Raw genomic sequence first — 19,053 nt, forward strand, 5'->3', positions numbered from 1 at the left:
CTGTCTACACGATGAGCGGGTTCCTGGAATTTTCGATTGTCTGATGCTCCCCTTTTCATACTTTCACTGATGGCACTTCTTTTGAAAAGTTGCCAGTACGTGAAGCCAATACCAACTGATTTTTCCGATTCCATACGTACGGCCAGTTACTTACACTGGCGAACACCAACAGACAACTAGGAGTGTTATTTGTTTGTTTCTATTGTCCGATCTATCGTATCTCTATGACTCCTGATTCTTTTGTTATCTTATAGATTTATTGAAAAATGCTAATCTTTTTGTGGTTAGCTTCGTAGCTCTTTACGAGAGGATTGGATCGAGCAGTCCTTCTGAATTCTCTTGAAGTCATTTTTATTTAGACTAAGCAGAGATTTTTGGGTTAACTTCAGGGATTTGTTTTGCCTATTAACTTGAACTCCATGATATGTTTCTATCTAGGATGTAATGTGAAAATCTGTGTTACTCTTATCCACTCAAAAAGCTCAATTTTTACTAAAATGTAATTTTCTACAAAATCACCGTTGTAAAACTTTTCTGTGCTTTAGTTCTCTCAGGCAACATGTTTTAGATTTTGTTGGTGTAGTTATTACTTATGTTCTAGCCTCTGTAATTTAGTATTGACAGAGATTGATGTAACTTGGGTTTTGTTTCAGAGGTATATGCAGCAGTACGATGATGTTGGACTGTCTACCCTTGGGATGGGTATGTATGTTCTTAATCACTCTCTCCTATACATTGAGACCGTAGTAGTCTTTCTACTGATATCTCTTCAATCATAAGAATGTGCAGCCACTGCAAACATTGTTACTGAAATACTGAAGAACAGTAGTGGTTTTTTCTGTTTAGAAGAGTAAGTATCTTTATACTGTTTGAATTCAGCATATTATATATTATAAATTGGAGGTTTTGTTACGAGCAGACTATGAATGTCATAGACCCCTTTTTTATTTTAACATAGAGCCATAGATTATAAGCGAAAGATGAAGTAGCAGATAAAGAGGAATCTGTATCAAAATCTTCAAAACCAAGAAGGTATCTGATGAGAGAATCTGAATCAGCAGGTTGAATCAACACAGCAGAAGCTGCTGCAAATTGAGAATCAAAGAATCCATTTCATTTTTATAGTGTTTTTGAGTGTCATGACAAAACGTCTTCAAGGAAAGAGGCTTTGATCAACAAAGATGGACTCTTTCCAGTTCGGTACCGGTTTAAACATATACATAGATCTTTTTTTTGTGTGTAAAAACATATACATAGATCCTATGTACATGTCTAAACCCGAAAATTGTGTTTGTGAAGCTAAGCGAGCTTTGTTCTATATATTTTTGTTTCAAAGACTTGAGTGTAACGTTATTGATTCAAGTATCCCCTACTCTGTGTAATTCTGTTTCATACCATATAAACAAATAATTCTGGTTCATACCGTATATACAAATGTTTTCCTTTAGTCTTGCAGATTAATTTTTTTTCTTTGTGTATTATAATTAATCAACTAGATTTTGACCCGCGCTTTTAAGCGCGGGTTTATTTTTGAAATTTCAAAAAATTTATTTGATATGAATTTGTAATTTGATTATGTATTTACATATGAATGTAACAAAAAATATACTATTTTTGTGCATATTATTGAATATTTTAATTTTTAGAGAGGTACATATAAGGTTTGGTTTATAAACGGATTAAATTATAAAGAACATGCATTGCATTTACTTTATGCACTTGCAATATATTTTAGTCAACGGTAATGAAATGGGGTCATCTTTTGCTATCTCTATAAAATTATGTGATTCAGTTACGTTTTAACGAAATTGTATATTTTTTGCCTAAACTCTTGTGGATATGCTATCTTTGAGACTCAAGAAATGAGCGATATAAGTTGGTATTATATTCTTCTTGCTCTCTCTCTCTCTTGCTCATCAGAATAATAGACCTATTTCTCTAAACTTGCATTATTAATTTATTAGTAGATATGTTTAATGTGTATCTTAAATGTCTCTTCTTGCAACCGAAAAAAGTCAAAATCCTAAGCACCTTGATGATTTTCTCGTTTTATTTCACTTCTTGATGAATCTCTCTGCACAAACAGCTTTTCACTTATGTTGTTTTTACTAATAAAAATAGAGTAAATCTATAACAATGAACTTGCGTTGTTTCCTTCTCTCTCTTGAAACCACTAATAAAAAAGGAAAAAACAATGAAATTTACCTAACAGTACTCACGCATTAACTTATATCATTTGTCCTAACTGAAATCTATCAAATTTTTGCAGTCATGGTGTTGCTAAATCACGTTGAATTGTATTGTTTCAGATATATTTGTCGCTATGGTGAGAAAAGTTTATGCGTAATGAAAATCATATAGTATTATAGTCAATCATTTCAGAATATTCTTGAGCACAAAAATATTCGCATATCTTCATAATCTAAGTGTTACCCATCTAGCCAAAAGCGTTTATAAATGTACGAAAACATTTATTAGTATGGAACAATATCCCGGATATATATAATTAATTTCTATATCTTCCAAAATATTTAAAACATGCAATCAAATACCCGTTTTCAGCAAAAAACAGAAAAAAAAAATCAAAAATAAACGGGTATATTCTCTTGATTTTATTAGCATTGTTATATTTTGATATATAATGTAGGCCTAATATAATGTTAGAAATAAAATTGGACAGATTATATTTGAATTCAATGTTATTGACGTAACGGGTTACAATCTCAACTAAATCATGTCGTAATCTTAGCTAATAATTATATGTTTATATTTTTCAGTTGAAATATCTCTGAATTTGATTTTAGATACCATATAAAGTTTAAATTATTACCTAAAAGCTGTTCGGTAACTAAATCTGTAAATGACCGATTCAAGATATATAGATATCAATTAGATTTGATAATATTGTAGTTTAATAACCGGTAGTAATTCATGAATTAGGATTTTGTGGTATATGTATTAGTTTGATATCAATCTATATTATAGTTAAGAGTTTCAAATAATAATGGTATATGAGATTTAATAGTTTTTTTAAAAAATATTTATTTTAACAATAACACACTTTAGCATACAAATATGTTCATTCCCTTTATGAGCTACTTTTCATAAATAATCATTTTCCCATTCTTTTACTCAAAATTATGTTGCAAATCGATGTCAAAAAAAAATATGTTGCAAATGAAAAACAAATGATCGATTGTGCTAGTTAAATAATAGTATAAGACTAATATTAGTTGTATGTTAAAAATGATTAGTTGTATACAGATACATGTATTGTAGTTCAAACTGTGAATAACCATTTGTGCATGATTTAATTATTATTTTGACTAATGGATACAATACAAACCGTTTTGAACTCACGGTTACGGAAAGTATTATAAATTTTATATTAGAAAGTATAGGACAATGACCATAGATAACAGATTAAGTAAATAACTAATAGGTCTAACAACCTTGTATAAGTAGATTTTTTAGGAGTCCTTCCCTTTTAATAGTATTGATTTCCCTTTGTAATTTGTCAACTAAATATAATTTTTTTCTTTACTCTAACAATTAAGGTCTGAACTGTTGAACTTTGCAGGTGGTTAATTTTGTTTGATTTATTTTAAAATATCTGTAGCCTATAGTTTACAGGTACAACAAATTTAACTATAGCAAAAGTCTCTGCAAAAATAATCTACAGTAACAACTTTACAGCTACAATCAATTTATTTATAGCTAAACTTTTACAACTAAAATTCTATAGCCACAGTCGAACAAAAAAAATACAGTCGTGTTATCTCTTTCTGAATTGTAGGTTTTATTAGTTTCCTGTTATTTATAAGACTAGGTGCGTAGCTTTAACAATCTCTTTTAAAAAAAAAGTTAGTCACCTGCTGGAAAGTGATTGCTCTCACCTCCGGCTGAGAGGAAGTATAATCTTTGTTCTCACCATCAGCTTAAAACCAAAAGAGAAATTCAAGTTTTATAGCATACAGTACGGTTTAGATAACACAAAAAGAGCAGACAAGTTTACCACATTACCATTTTTAACACTAAAAACCATAGTTTCATAAGCTTAGAGAGAAACTAAAGACAAATAGAGAGAGAAAAAAACATTCGTTGTTGAACTCAAAGCAGCAGAAAATAAATCAGCCCAGTCACGGGCATCTGGTTTTCTGGCAACATTCACAACCACATTGTAGCACTCATGGTAATTTTTAATTAAATCACAAGCTTTCCGCAAAAGGGATAATTTTCAAAGATATCAAGGTCCTGAGATCTGGCTCCTGTTTGCATTTCACCTAAAATTTGTATTATTCCAAACATGTAGCCAAACAAATCAAAGACACGACAAGATGGCTAGGAAAATAAGTATATGAGAGATGCTTTTAGATATTAAACAACAACTCAGCGTGACTACAACAAGCTTTTTGTTGTGCATAGAATTTAAAAAGCACACATGAGAGTTTCTAACATCAAAACACGATAGAGGAGAAAGCACATATTTCCCAATCACAAACCTGACATAACTTTCTTTTCTATTTCTCCAAGAGTGCCACTGTGCCAGACTTGTGGTTTCCATTTCTTGAGGCCAAGAGAATGTATCGATAACTAAGACCTCTGGAAGAAAGTTACAGATTATAGAGATTGGTCTATGGGAATGTGTTCTTCGATGTCAACGTGCCAGATTTCAAGAACAAGCTCTTGGTTCTCTTTCTCTAACCGGTCTACTTCTCTTCCTTAAGCTGTTACAACCTCCTCACCTGCAACAATGATTTTAATCAGCTTTCGTTTCTATCTAGGAGCATAAAACAATGACAAATACGCAAGTAGAACTTGGTGCATGCACTGCATATCGTAGTTTGACATAACATTGAGCATTCCAGAATCATCTCCTCTCTTTGCAGCCTCGCGAAACTAAGCAAACAAACCATAAATTATCAGAATTTTTTTAATAAACTAATGGCATTGTTCATCTTCAGCTTAAAAAGCACAACTATTAGATAAAAAAAAGCTGCACATTTAGTTACCTGTTTTGCGCAGTCTACACACTCATTTTTCTTCACATAGTTTTGGACAACAACCTGCCCGTTGAAATCTGTTTGCATATACCAGTTAATACTTTCTTTAAGGTTTGCCTTTTTATCTTCTTCTTGCTAAGCCTACGGAACAATCCAAACCTTTGAGCAGTTGAAGAAACTAACCTATTTCACCCTTAAATCTGAAGGATCCAGGGCCAATCACTTCACTTTTGCAATCGTATAAAGCATCTACAGCCTACACCCCAAAAGTTTCATCTATGAATAAGCACTCAACTCTATATTAGTCAAATATAAGATATCGAGTTATGTAAAAGGATATAAATCATAGATACATATCTAAATCCAGAATCAGGTTACCCGTTGAACTAATATTTGAACCAATAAATAACTTTTATTTATTATTCTTATATTTTTTACTTGAAGAAAATAAAGTGAATGAAGGTAGAAAGAACTAAAATTAGTTGATTTAATTTGGTGCTATTGTTATAGATAATTTATTAATGATATTTTACTTTTGGTTTATTTTAGATTAGAAGTTTAATTTTATTATTCACATTAGACATTTAAATATTTATGAATTTTAATGTCTTGATTTAGTTAAATGTCATAACACTTAATTTGTTACAAAAAAATTAAATATTCTAAACTATTTTTAATATTTTGTATGTCAAATGTAATATAATATAAAACTAAATTTAAGTATTTTTAAATATCCAAACTATTGTTTTATGTTTTATAAAACATTTATAAAGTACTTAAATTTAGTTTCTATATATCTATTTACATACCTAATATATTTTTATATAATAAAACTAATTCATTTTTTAACCCGTGGTTCACCTTGAACCGCAGTCGACCTGATGACTGATACGGAACATCATCCAGTTCAGTGTCTGGATGGGTTTAAAAACATTGCTAATAACTAACTCATTAGACACTAACCAACCCTACAAACCTAAGTTTTTTTTTACATGAAAACGCTAAAAACACTAATGTTAAATCAATTCATTACAAATTTACGATCTCAAATACAAACAAATAAGAAACCACTAGGTATACTAATATCAACCTAAACAATCCGTGTGCCTTTCACTCTTCCATTTATCAACATTATAGACCACGAAAAAACAAAAGTTTTTTTTTATAATAAGTCCCGTACACAAAATTACACGATGCATCAACAATGTACCCGGCCCCGTGCTTGCCGGAATGACTTAATAATAATAATAATATATATATATATATATAATATTTTTTATTTACATAATAGTTTGCAAAGAAATATTTATTGTAAATAATATCATAATTTTATAAAATACTAAAATAAATTGGGTTGGTTTTCAACTTTCACAAAAAAAAATTAATTTGTTAACTTAGAAAATAATATATCAAGAATATTCTTTTTCAGGAGAGAAAATAAAAAATACACCAGAGACCAATCCATCTCTATTATGAAATTCCTCTATTTTAGAGAAAAAAATAGAAGAATACATTGGAGATGGTCTAAGACAAGACATGGCCGACGTAAATGATCGACGTTGAGATTTCAGCTTTTCTGATTCTTACTATTCTAATGTTTCAATATAATTTTAATATTCCCTTTCCTTTATAATATAATGTATTAAAGTATTTTTTTGTTTCATTATATAAATTTTTTTATTTCAATGTAACTTTATACTTATTGGTTATTGTGTGGTCAATCAAATTATGTAAATTACTGTGTAATTGATTAAATCCCCTATATATGAATTGATGAACATTTGAAAAGATGTAACCTCAATTTTATAATAATTAAAAAAGACTCATTGCTTATGTGTCAATCAATTAAGTAGTTAATTAGTTCTATGTGCCAGCTTCAAATTGAAATTGAAAAACATGTTGGTCAAATTCGATTTTTATATCTCACTAGAAATATTTAATACCATATAATATTAACTAAAGCAAGGTGGTTATTTATTATATATTATTTCCTTAAATAAAACCTACGGATTTACCTAATGTGATTATGATATATATAGTAATTAATGATTTTAAATAATGAAGATTTGCTAATAGTCTGTATGTTTTCTATCATTTGTGTTTAATTATTTACTATTAAAATAAATTACACAATTACATTTATCATATATTAAAAGTTTAGATTTTGCTGTATATGTTGTATTTTGAATTTTTCAAAAAGAGTATAAATTACTAAATTGTTAAAAGTCTCACATAAACTTTTGTGATCAATGTTTAAATTTTTTTTCTATAATAAGATACAATGATAATAAAATCATATAACTAAATAATTTTATTTTAATAGGTGTTTACGTTAATATATATATACTTCATATTGTTTAAATTTAATTATATATCATATACGATAGATAAGATTGATTGTTGTGATTTATTTATTCTAAAATAATTGCGAATAAACAAGAGCGATCATTTGATTTATATGTGCAAGCCAATTTATTACATAATATTAACTGATTTCTTAGATAATTAGTATTTTATTATTTTATAATATGCAGAAAATATAAAATAAGTATTTATTCTTCACAATGCGCAAATATTAATCTAAGTATGTATCTCTTTAATAATTTTAAGTCTTAACATTTTTTAAATCTCAGGCCAAAATAAAAAAAAGAAATGAGAATAAACTCAAAAATCAATATTTATATCGAACAATATCCAAAATGACACAAAAATGAGAAAAATATCAAAGATAAATAGGATTGACAAGTGAACGTAAACTTTTCATAACCATAATTAAATTTTAAATTGCTAAATCATGATATAAAACTGAGCTGGCATAGTTTTATTGTAACCAAATAGTAGGCATGAGATTCTTCGGCCTAAATGTTAGGTTTTTATGTGATAAATAATTTTTTAACCTAAAATACTTTTAAAAATGAGATAAGTTCATTAGTACAAATTATGTAATTAACAAAAAAAGTTTTAAAAAATTGTTTAAGAGCCAAATATATTAATTCGATCAATAATATTTTTTTCCATACAATATTTCTTAAATAATTTTTCATATAAATTTACCCTACGCAAGCAGGTCTTATCCTAGTTTATATATTAAATGACAATTTTTTAAAGTAATAGCTTTTAAATATTACAGATTTTAATTAAAACTGGAGGATATAAGCCTCATAAAAAGTGTCAACGCAGGCGAAAATAATCGGCCAGTGAGAAACTATATTTTTGCCATGTCACCTCCTCTATTTGTTTTTACAAAATGATCTTTTAACTTTTTACTTAATCAATTATAACCGAAAATATTTTTTATTGAAATATATTATTTATATAATATATTTTTATTTACATAATAGTTTATAAAGAAATATTTAGTGTAAATAATATCATAATTTTTATAGAATACTAAAATAAATTGGGCTGGTTTTCAACTTTCATAAATAAAAAATATTATTTGTGAACTTAGAAAAGAATATATCAAGAATATTCTTTTTTAAGAGAGAAAATAGAAAAATACATCGGAGACAAATACATCTCTATTATGAAATTCCGCTATGTTAGAGAAATAAATAGAGGAATACATTGCAGATGGTCTAAGGCATGGTCGACGTAGAGATTTCAGCTTTTTTGATTCTTACTATTCTAAAGTTTCAATATAATTTGAATATTCCCTTTGTTTTATAATATAATGGCTTAAAAGTATTTTTTGTTTCACTGCATAAATTGTTTTTACATTTCAATGTAACTTTAAATTTATTAGATATTGTGTGGCCAATTAAATTATGTAAATTACTGTGTAATTGATTAAATTTTTTATATTAAATGACAGTCTTCTATAGTAATAACTTTTAAATATTACAGATTTTAATTAAAACTGATTACATTTTAAATTAGAGTAATCTATAAACTAAGTCTATATAGATATGATGACAAAATTTTAAAGTGGTCTCACCTTGAATTTTTTTCATTTTGTGCATTCCTAATTGTAAGGAGATAATCAACATCTAATATTATGTTACTCTCAGTATATTAAAAATTGTCGAACGGTAAACCAGTTAAGGATGATGCAAAGAAGATATAAAGATGTATTTCCACTTATCACAAATATAGAATTAATTGACAACAAGTTAATTATGTCCAGCGTAGGACAACAGAGAAGAGTTTCCATACCTTCAAATATTATAATATCTCACTATATTAGTGGCTAAATCAGTTTTCTTTAGCACAAATACTCACTCCATTCTTGAAGTTTAAGCTTTTCTATCTCATAATATTAGTAGTTTGATCCAAGAAAAAAAAAGAAACGGTCGAACTGTACATTGTAATTGGAGAAAGAAAACAAACAAAAATCAACCGAAGACTTTTAAGGTATATGAAACAAAAATTGGAAATAACAATTCTCTACAATTAAAGAATAAGGCAATAAAATTGTAAAAATAGAAAATAAAACAAAAATTATACACAGAAAGAAAGATTTAGTAAAATAAAATCATAATATAATTTCCATAATTGATAGTGCTCAGTTACACTAAAAAGTCTAAATTTACAACATACACAGTTTTATTTACATCTTTAAACCTATTATCAAATTAAAATGATTCTAAAAAAAGTGCCAGCATGAAGAGTTAGAAAATATACGATAAAATATAATACATAACGTTAAAATTACGTTATCACTGATCACTAAAAAATCATGTTAGTAGTAATAAAAATGAAATGACAACACGTTTATTAAAAACTATAAAATGGCACGCAACAAGGTGTTATTAAATATACAAACTACAAATTAAATATGGTCAATGCAAACACACATAAAAATGAGACATCATATTTGGATATATTTTAATAAATACTTTTAAATATATTATATTATTGATAATTTTAAAATTACTTAAAAAGAAACTAAATTATTAAAAATTAATATACAAATAAAAATAAAGTAATATTTTGAACGTGAAAATAATAAATGAATAAAAAATATATTTTTCTAATAAAATAGATTTTAGATTTTAAAAGACTTCTAATTCATGTAATATTACAAAATTCAAAATTTGTTTATTACAATTAATATTTTACCATTAGATATATTAAAATAATATTCTAGATCGATATTCACTTGTGAGTTTTCAACTATTACACGTGAAAAAATATTATTAAGTACACTTTTTTTTGAAAAGGGGATTTTATATTTTAAGTAGGTTATTGGAGTACTTTTTATTTTCGTGAATTTATTCAAGATGAGATTCCAATCTTTTAAACTAAGATATTTATGTTCTATACATAATTATATTTTTTTTACATAACTCTAAAATCTTGGACTTGATTCTTCATATTTTATTAGTTAATTGTGTTACATATAATAGAAATACTTACTTCAAACTAAAAATATATAAAAAAACAAATTTAAAAATTAGTTATATATAATTTAATATACAAAAATTCACATATAAATAAAAATAATTAATATAGCAGATTTAAATATATTATTCGCGCGTAGCGCGGGGAAATGATCTAGTTTATACAATAAGAAAAAGATATAAAGCAAGATATTATACTCGATTAGTAAATATCTTTCCCTCCCAGGCCCCACATAACATTATCTTATTATTGTACTACTACTATGATAAATAAATAAGAATATTTCACAAATCTCCTAGATATTATTTACCATGTGATTTGAACATGCATCATTACAATCATTCTAAAAAATATAATGATATATCAAACTAAAAAATATAACATAGATCATTTTTAATTATGAGATGGCTTAAAATTAATTCTGATAAAATTCAGTTACAAAAATAAAAATATAAGATACTAAGTATATATCCATTACTATATTTATAAACATAAGTAAAACAAAATTGAATATTAGATTTGATTTATTATAAACTTTCAAACTTAACATAATAATAACAAAATAAAACAAAAATTCATCTGTTTATTGGAATTTTATTTATTTTCAATTTTTTAATAAGAATTGTAAATTGTACGAAGGTATTTAATTTCTTTATTATATTTAAGTTTTACGAATAAATTATTTTGTATACTTCTCATGTTTATGATTTTATTGAATATATTATATACATTGTATTATAATCGATGTCAACAAATAAAACTTTTATGCAAACTACATATGTTTTACATCTCCAAAGTATTATCGAATTTTACGAAAACAATTATTCTTAAAATACATACTATTGATTTTAAATAGTTATGTCGTTCATCTTTTAAAAAATCATATATATTATTTATCAACTGATTTATTAAGTCTATAGTCACTATAAAAAGAAAATGATGACATAAATTATTAGAAATATGACATATCTATCGTTCATATTATACAACAATAAAATGATGTATAAAAATTATTATTCAAAAAAAAATTATTTATTTAAACTTAATGCAGTGGAAATTAAAAGTTTCAAAAAATAAATAGAATCTCAATTACAAATGATTTCTTTATATTTTTTTAAAAAATTGAATAAAATAAATTAAGTAAAAAATTTTTAAATTATTATGTTTGCGCATGGCGCAGAAAAATATCTAGTAAACATTTCTCAAACAACATTTCTTAGAGACGATATTTGTTAAATAAAAAACAACAGAGATACTGGCATGAAGGAAACACACTATGCCTCCTAAAAACAGAAAATGTTTGTTTGTGAATCCACATTCTGATCTTGACTCTCTGTTAAGTCCATATGCCCATCGTTAGTATCCCCACTCCCGCAGTTGCTATGATCCTGTTATATATAACAAATGGTAATCTCAGGTGCTCTCTCAGTATCATCCAATCCACAAACACCACCACCAAATGTCAATTTCATAACAAAAGTTCAAGTTATATATAACAAATGGTAATGTGTTGTATATACTCGCAAAATTTAAATTTAAAAAAAAATTCATGTGATGATTATGACATCTATTTTTACTTTTGCAGTATTAATTTTTAGTTACCAAGTGAGAGAAATACAGGCCATGTTGATGTGTTCTGTGATCTCAGGTCCGCTGATTACTGTGGCTGTATTGGAGAGACTGCATCCTATCATAACGGCGATGATATGAGCTGCTAGCAAACATCCTAATGCTATTAGCCCTAACACGAAAGCTTTTTTGCTTGGAGATTTACACTCGGGTAACCACACCCTCTGTTTCACCTGCATCATGGGCATAACATAAACGCAACCATCATTGTCATCATTATCATCACTTGTTTACTATCGTATATATACAAGATATGTATATATGTACCTCTTGTTGGGCGTCTTCGGCTTGCATTGCCACGAAACCAGCAAAGACATCTAATCCCACGATCAAAAATATACAACAAAATATTATAACGGTACTAGAGCATCTAATCTTCCCCTCTTCTTCCCCCTCTCCCATTTTTTGTTATATTCAAGTTTTATCTTCAGTCTCCACTCTGAAAACACACAAGAAAAGAGTGAATCAAGAAGACGAGAGATCAGAATATTTGTTGAAGTTGATGGTATTTTGTCAAGGGAGCAAGTATGGTACTCCATCTTCTGAGGAAAATTGATTAATATATAAGGCCTAAAGTTTTGACTTGGATCTTAACTTACGTGGAAGATGGCTCAGTGAGTAATTTCATCCATTCCTATCTACTTTAGTAGTCAAATAAAAATGTGTTAAAAGATAATATCAAATTAAATAATGATTATCCTTTGGTCAGATATTTTATGTTAGAAGTTATGTCTTTTCATAAATAACTAAAATATATTAATTTTAAGAATTGTGTCTTTTCTTTATAAAAAGTTTGTGTCATTTTATAAGAAATTAAACTCTATTAATTTTTAACAATTGTATTTTTTCACTATAAAAAATAAACTAGTTTAAAAAGTAGTTAAAATATCTCAAAAGGTTTTTTTATTCTCATTAGTTAAGAATTGTGTCTTCTCCTTATAAAAAAAAATAATAATAAAAATCCTAAAAAATATTAAAAATTTGTGTCTTTTATTACAAGACTGAAATGTATTATTTTTAAGAGTTGTGTTATCCATTCTACAATAAGTAGTTTTAAGAGTTGTGTTTTTATTATAAAGACAAATTAATAATAAGAATCCCAATAACTTTAAAGTTATGTATTTTCAATAAAAAACTGTAATATATTAGTTTTAACTTTTAATAGTTGTGTTTAAAAGATTGTGTATTTTCATAAGAAATGAAACTTTATTAGTTTTAAGAGTTATATCTTTCCATATAAAAAAGTAAATTAGTCATATTTTATTCCTTCCAAATGGTGTCCTCTCATATCAATTGAATTTTCATCAATCAATTTTCCAGATTTGTTAATTCTAGTCTAATGGGCGTGGTTTGGTCATGATAAAAAAAAAACTGGTTTGGAATGTAATTATTATTATTTTTATCTTTTTTTTGTCATCAATTTAAACATATTTAAACTGACTCTGTAAACCAAACGGGATGCTCTGCATTCATATGAACGACGTAGGAAGGTTGATTCTTGGCACTCCGTGCTAGTCTGTCCGTCTTTGTATTTTGCGTTCGTGGTACATGAATGATCCCTGAGCTGAAGAAACTTTCTTTCCACAATTATTAGTTTTAAGATTATGTCTTCTCATTATAAAATATAAATAAATAATAGAAATTCCAATTAATTTTTAAAGTTGTGTCATTTCATTTAAAAAAAAACTGAAATGTATTAGCTTTAAAAATTGTGTTTTCATTATATAAAAGTTGTGTCTTTCCGTAAAAAAATTGAACTCTATTAGTTTTAAGAGTTGTGTCTTTTCAGTATAAAAAAAAATAAGAGTCATTTGTTGAAATTCCCTATTTTCAAAAACAGAAGGGAGAATGGTACCCTTCCAAAGGAAAATTGTTAAAATGGTCCACCTTCTTTTGAAATTACCATTTAACCTTTTTCCAACAAGAATGTCATTATTGGTTTAACAAAAATTAAAAAAATAAATAAAAGATAACATTATACCTTTATCTCTTCAACGACCTTCATCTCTTCAACCCCTCTCTCCCATTTCAGATACATAGTTGTTCATACCTTCAAGCCTCAGCACTACTTTCTCTGATGTCAGCTTTAAGTTAATTTATTGGTGGAAGTCGAACAGATCTGAGAAACAAGGTATGAAACCAGATTTGAGACACCAGATTATATGCGATTTGATTGAACAAAGGTGAAGACTTTTTTTATGTTTGCCTTAACAATGCTGTTCTCTTGCCGCTACAATTCACTATACCTTGTTGTCTTTCTTAAAAAAAAGTTAAGGAATGTGTCTTCGGATCTATTGATGCAAGTTTTATTATGCAGATAATGTTGCACTTAATTACTATTTTTGGACAATGGAAGATGAATAATGTTGGTTGGGAATTCGTTCTTGATCCAAGTAAGAAGGAGATATGCTTTGTTTGTTGAAGACGGTACGAAATATGAAGATTTTCTCTGCATGGTTTGTGAAGATGACAAGATTAGTGAGATGGAAGCGGTCGAGTTTGCTTATATGTTGCCTAATCGTATATTGGAGCAAATGCCTAGCAACACTCCTCCAATTTTCTTGAGTAACGACATACAACTTGCAAGCTTTATCACATTTTTCAAGACAGACATAATGTGTATATATGTCTCATTGACTGCAAACAAAGGTCGTCATGATTTGAACATAAATCAAGAGCGTGTTGTCAGAGAGAATGTTGCCGCAGATTTTGGTAGTTTTGGAAATGTTTAGTACGAGGCTATGAAGTCATCACATGATACTATGAAGCCATCACTTGATACTATGAGGCCATCACAGCTGCGGAAGAGTGATACCATTAAGTCTGGTGACATATTCAGTGGCAAGAAGGAACAAATAATGAAATTATGCAAGCTTTCAGTCATCGAAAGGTTTGATTTCATCATCAAAAAGTCTTGGAAGCATGTATTTTATGCAAAGTGCTGCGTTGCTGGATGTTCCTGGGGGATACGTGCTACAACTAAGTCGAAATCATCTCCAGAATTCCTCATTCGTAAATATACTGATCTTCATACATGCTCTGCAGTCATTAGGTATTCTCGCCACCGACATGCAAATGCAAAATGTATTGGCAAGGTGTATGTTGAGGGATTTAGTGGTGGCAGTGATCTTAAAGGAATCCAGCCCAAACATATAATGGAGTGTATAAGGGATGTTTATCAACTTGACATTGGTTATACAAAGGCTCATAGTGCATTAGCATATGCACGAGAGATGGTTAGAGGCACTCATGCTAGTGGCTATCAGGACTTGCCTTCGAATCTACAAAAAATAAAGCAGGCCAATCCAGATATAATAACAGAGCTTGAACTTGATGCTGAGAAAATGTTTAAGTATTTGTTCATTGATTTTGGCGCATGTATCAAAGGGTTTCCATTCATGAGGAGGGTTATTGTTATAGATGGAGCACATCTAAGTGGTAATTTCAGAGGTGTTATGTTAGTGGATGCATGTCAGGATAGAAATAGGGGTATATATCCTATAGCTTTTGGGATTGTAAATGCAGAGGATGCAGCTGCATGGGAATGATCCATTTTGCATAAGTACCTCCTCCAAAGGTTGCACAATGCAAATGCAAAGATACTAAGCACACCTAAATGTAAGCTAAATGGATGAATACATGTGTAAGTACACAAAAGCTAAAACAATGCAAAATCACAATACATCACTTGGCTAAGCCAATTGTGTTAACCATGGATAATATAACTAAACTTTTTCATCTTTTGTCCTTTCATCTTTTCGGACGAAAGTTTGTGTGTTGTGCTCTACTTGATTTTGAAATCATTTCTTACATTTTGTAAAACTATATGACTATATGTCATAGCCTATATAATATTATATTTTTTTTGAAAAAATACAAATAAGAAATTGGAAGGAAAAACTAAAATTCCTCGAAACGCCATCTGAAACATAGCTTGTTTAGATATCAACTATATTTAAAAAAAAAACTAGATTTTGACCCGCGCTCAAAAAGCGCATGTTTATTTTTCATTTATTGATCTAAAATTGATTTATAAACAAACACTATTTTTGTTTCAAATCATAACAATCGAGTTTGTTTTTTTTTTATCATTTGTTTTCTTCAAAATATTGTATTTTTTTAAATAGATTTAATAATAATATATATGATTTAGTAGAATAGATATTCTATATTGAAGAACGATGTGTTCTCATTATAGAAATGCAGTAATGATATGAATTGTTGACTTTAAACTGAAAATGATTTTTGTGTCATATGTGTATCATAGTTTTAACAATCAATCTACGCTATTTTTATCCCTATTTGATTTAGAAACTACTCATATCTTTGAAAACGCGGATATTTTTTTGTTGAAACATTTTGATAAAATTTGCATAAATTTATAACTTTTTATTAAAAAACATATAATCTAAAAGTTGTTCAATAATAATGTTTGAGTTTTAAGAAGTGTTTGTGTATCCGACTCAGATCCGTGATTGAACCGGGCAGTGGCGAATCTAGAAAAAAAAATTAGTGGGGGCAAAAATAAATAAAAAGGTAAGTAAAGGTGCAGGAGGGGCTTTGAACCATATCTAGGGGGCAAACTCATGATTGAAACCACCTATACTACAAAAAGCTTAATGTTTCTTAAGCAAAAATATTTATTTCTAGATTATTGTGGGGACAGCTGCCTCCTCCCTAGACAATGTAGGTTCGCCACTGGAACTGGGAGGCCTGCTACTTTGTATATAATCCATTTTGGATTTAATAAAAATTTGTTAATTAAAAATCCGATAGAATCCGGGTAAACCCCAAAAACTCGCTATTAACCCGCAATTTGATACCATTGATCCGATAAAAACACAAAATATATAATTATATTTTTAATTTTTAAAATTAAATTACTGATATTGTTTTTGATATACATAAATTGTGATTCCTTAAACTTTGATGGAATTTTTATTATGTCATCTAAATAAAAATGAATATAAGAAACTTATCGATATAACAATATTTGTTTATTTTCATTATTAATAACCTATTATAAGTTTGTATTTTACATTTAAAATTTAATTTTAGATATTTTAAAAGTACTGTTAAACTCATAATTGCGATATCAATATTATGTATAAAATGACGTAGTAAATCATTTTTAATTTTTGTACCTATACTTATTTTTTATCGTTAAATAATTTTACACACAAAAATGATATACAAATATGTATATGATATATGGTGTAGGATATATAATTTTGGCTTGTATGTAAATATGCATAATATATGAATGATTTATTTTGAATATTGATACATAGATTTAAAAAAATTATATTTGATGTCATAATGTTTGTTAATTTATATAGGATTCATAATATACATAGGTCAAATATTTAAAATAAAAATATTTTTATTAAATTTAAGTTTAGCATATCTTATAAATATATGTAGGTCCAATATTTATTGATTTATTTAAGTGTATATGTAGGTTTAAAACTAAAAAATTTAAATGCCATTAATAAGTTTTGTTAATCTTTTATAAAAGTAAGGGTACTTTTCAATTTTTATTAAGATATAAACCATGAATGATCAGTATTTGATTATTGTACGGAACATTAGTTTATATTTTTGATTGTAATTTTCTAAATTGCAAAATCATGAAATATTTAATTCAAATATCGATAGTGGTATCAAATCAAATTGGGCTTTACATAATTGAACTAAGTTAGACCGAAATAAAATAAAATTTAGACCTAAGAAAAGTCAACCTCTGCGTCTTGTTGAAATTAAACTTGTTTCACCCGCAGTGGAAAATACAGATAATGCTTTTGGCTGCTAATAGTTACTTTGTTCCATATCAGAATCGACTAAAAAATATATACATACCCAATCTTCATTTTTTGGAATCATGATTATGTTGCTTCCTACCGCGACTGGCGAATCCTCGCTACACTTAAGGTTTGAAGACAATATAGTTACGGAAACAATAAAATATAAACAATAATAAGACTGCTATAACAAAGACCTATAACTTTTTTATTTTCGTGTTAAAAACTTTTTAACTTATATAAGACCATATATGTGGGTTAATTGTAGATGTAAGATCTACTAAAATTGATAGAGATATGGTAAGACCAAAAAAAAAGTATTGTTAGAGAAATATAAGATAAAACAAAAAAAATAAGATCTATCTCTGATAATTTTTTCTTTTCTTTTTTACCACAAAACTATCTCTTATCATTTATTGTTAGAGATATATAAGGTAAGACCAAACATAATTAGTTAATGAAAAGATCCAACAACTTTTCATAAGTAGATTTTTTAAGACTCGTTCTCTTTTAATAGTATAGATTCTAGTCTTTCGGTCATCACAAATTGGTATACGAACTTCTATTTAAAATTCATGAGCAATCAAATCCCTTATACTATCTTATGCTTCTTGCGTTTGGTCGAGCGAGCGTTTACGTCCATAACGATGATGATCATATGATCGCAACCATCTTTTTATTAGATCATGAATTTATTAGTCTCTTTAGTATTATGTTGATTATGAGAAATTTGGTGGATAACACTTTCTTGGCTGAGTTATGATATACACAAGACTTGAGAAGAAAGCACAAGACTTGAGGAAAGCACAAGACTTGAGGAAAGCACAAGACTTGAGAAGCTAAGTTATGGGAAATCTGTTTATGACTTGTTGGGCTTTATTATGGTCGAAAGTCCATTAGTGATTAGGTTTAGGGAGACACTATATATAGTCTCTAAACCTAATTTCTTGCCAACTAACACTCATTTAACATAAGGAGAGATTAGAGAAGGAGAGAGGCAAGAAGCAAGAGCAAAGAGAAGAGTTTGAAGGAGTATCTACAAGGAGAAGCCAAAGGGAGATCTGGTCAAGAGTCTCAGGCTGTTTCTTCTCCAGGGAGTGTGGGTTTCATCTCTTATACACACAGGTTCAGTGAGCTTAGGTCTTTAGCTCATTGTTGTGTTGTCTCTAGGTGAATAGAGAGACACAGAGGTTGTTGTGTAAAGAAAGCTCTTGTAAACACTTGATACTAGTGAATCGTTGAGAGTGCCGTCCTCTCCCCAGATGTACCGAAAGGGA

At 28.0% G+C, this 19,053-nt stretch overlaps 2 protein-coding genes across 2 annotated transcripts; one reads left to right on the forward strand and one right to left on the reverse strand.

The window, feature by feature from the left end:
* Window positions 1–11,482: 11,482 nt before the first annotated feature.
* LOC111201217 lies at window positions 11,483–15,382 on the reverse strand. Its single transcript, XM_048743447.1, has 3 exons — window positions 12,243–15,382; window positions 11,949–12,148; window positions 11,483–11,734 (listed from the first exon to the last, which is right to left on the reverse strand). Exons 1-3 carry the CDS (start codon window positions 12,375–12,377, stop codon window positions 11,683–11,685), a joined length of 387 nt encoding a protein of 128 aa, XP_048599404.1. The 5' UTR covers window positions 12,378–15,382; the 3' UTR covers window positions 11,483–11,682.
* Window positions 14,717–15,523, forward strand: LOC125579271. Its single transcript, XM_048743249.1, has one exon. It carries the CDS (start codon window positions 14,717–14,719, stop codon window positions 15,521–15,523), a length of 807 nt encoding a protein of 268 aa, XP_048599206.1.
* Window positions 15,524–19,053: the final 3,530 nt, after the last annotated feature.

This window comes from Brassica napus, chromosome A10 (assembly GCF_020379485.1).
Source record: "Brassica napus cultivar Da-Ae chromosome A10, Da-Ae, whole genome shotgun sequence".
NCBI lineage: Eukaryota > Viridiplantae > Streptophyta > Magnoliopsida > Brassicales > Brassicaceae > Brassica > Brassica napus.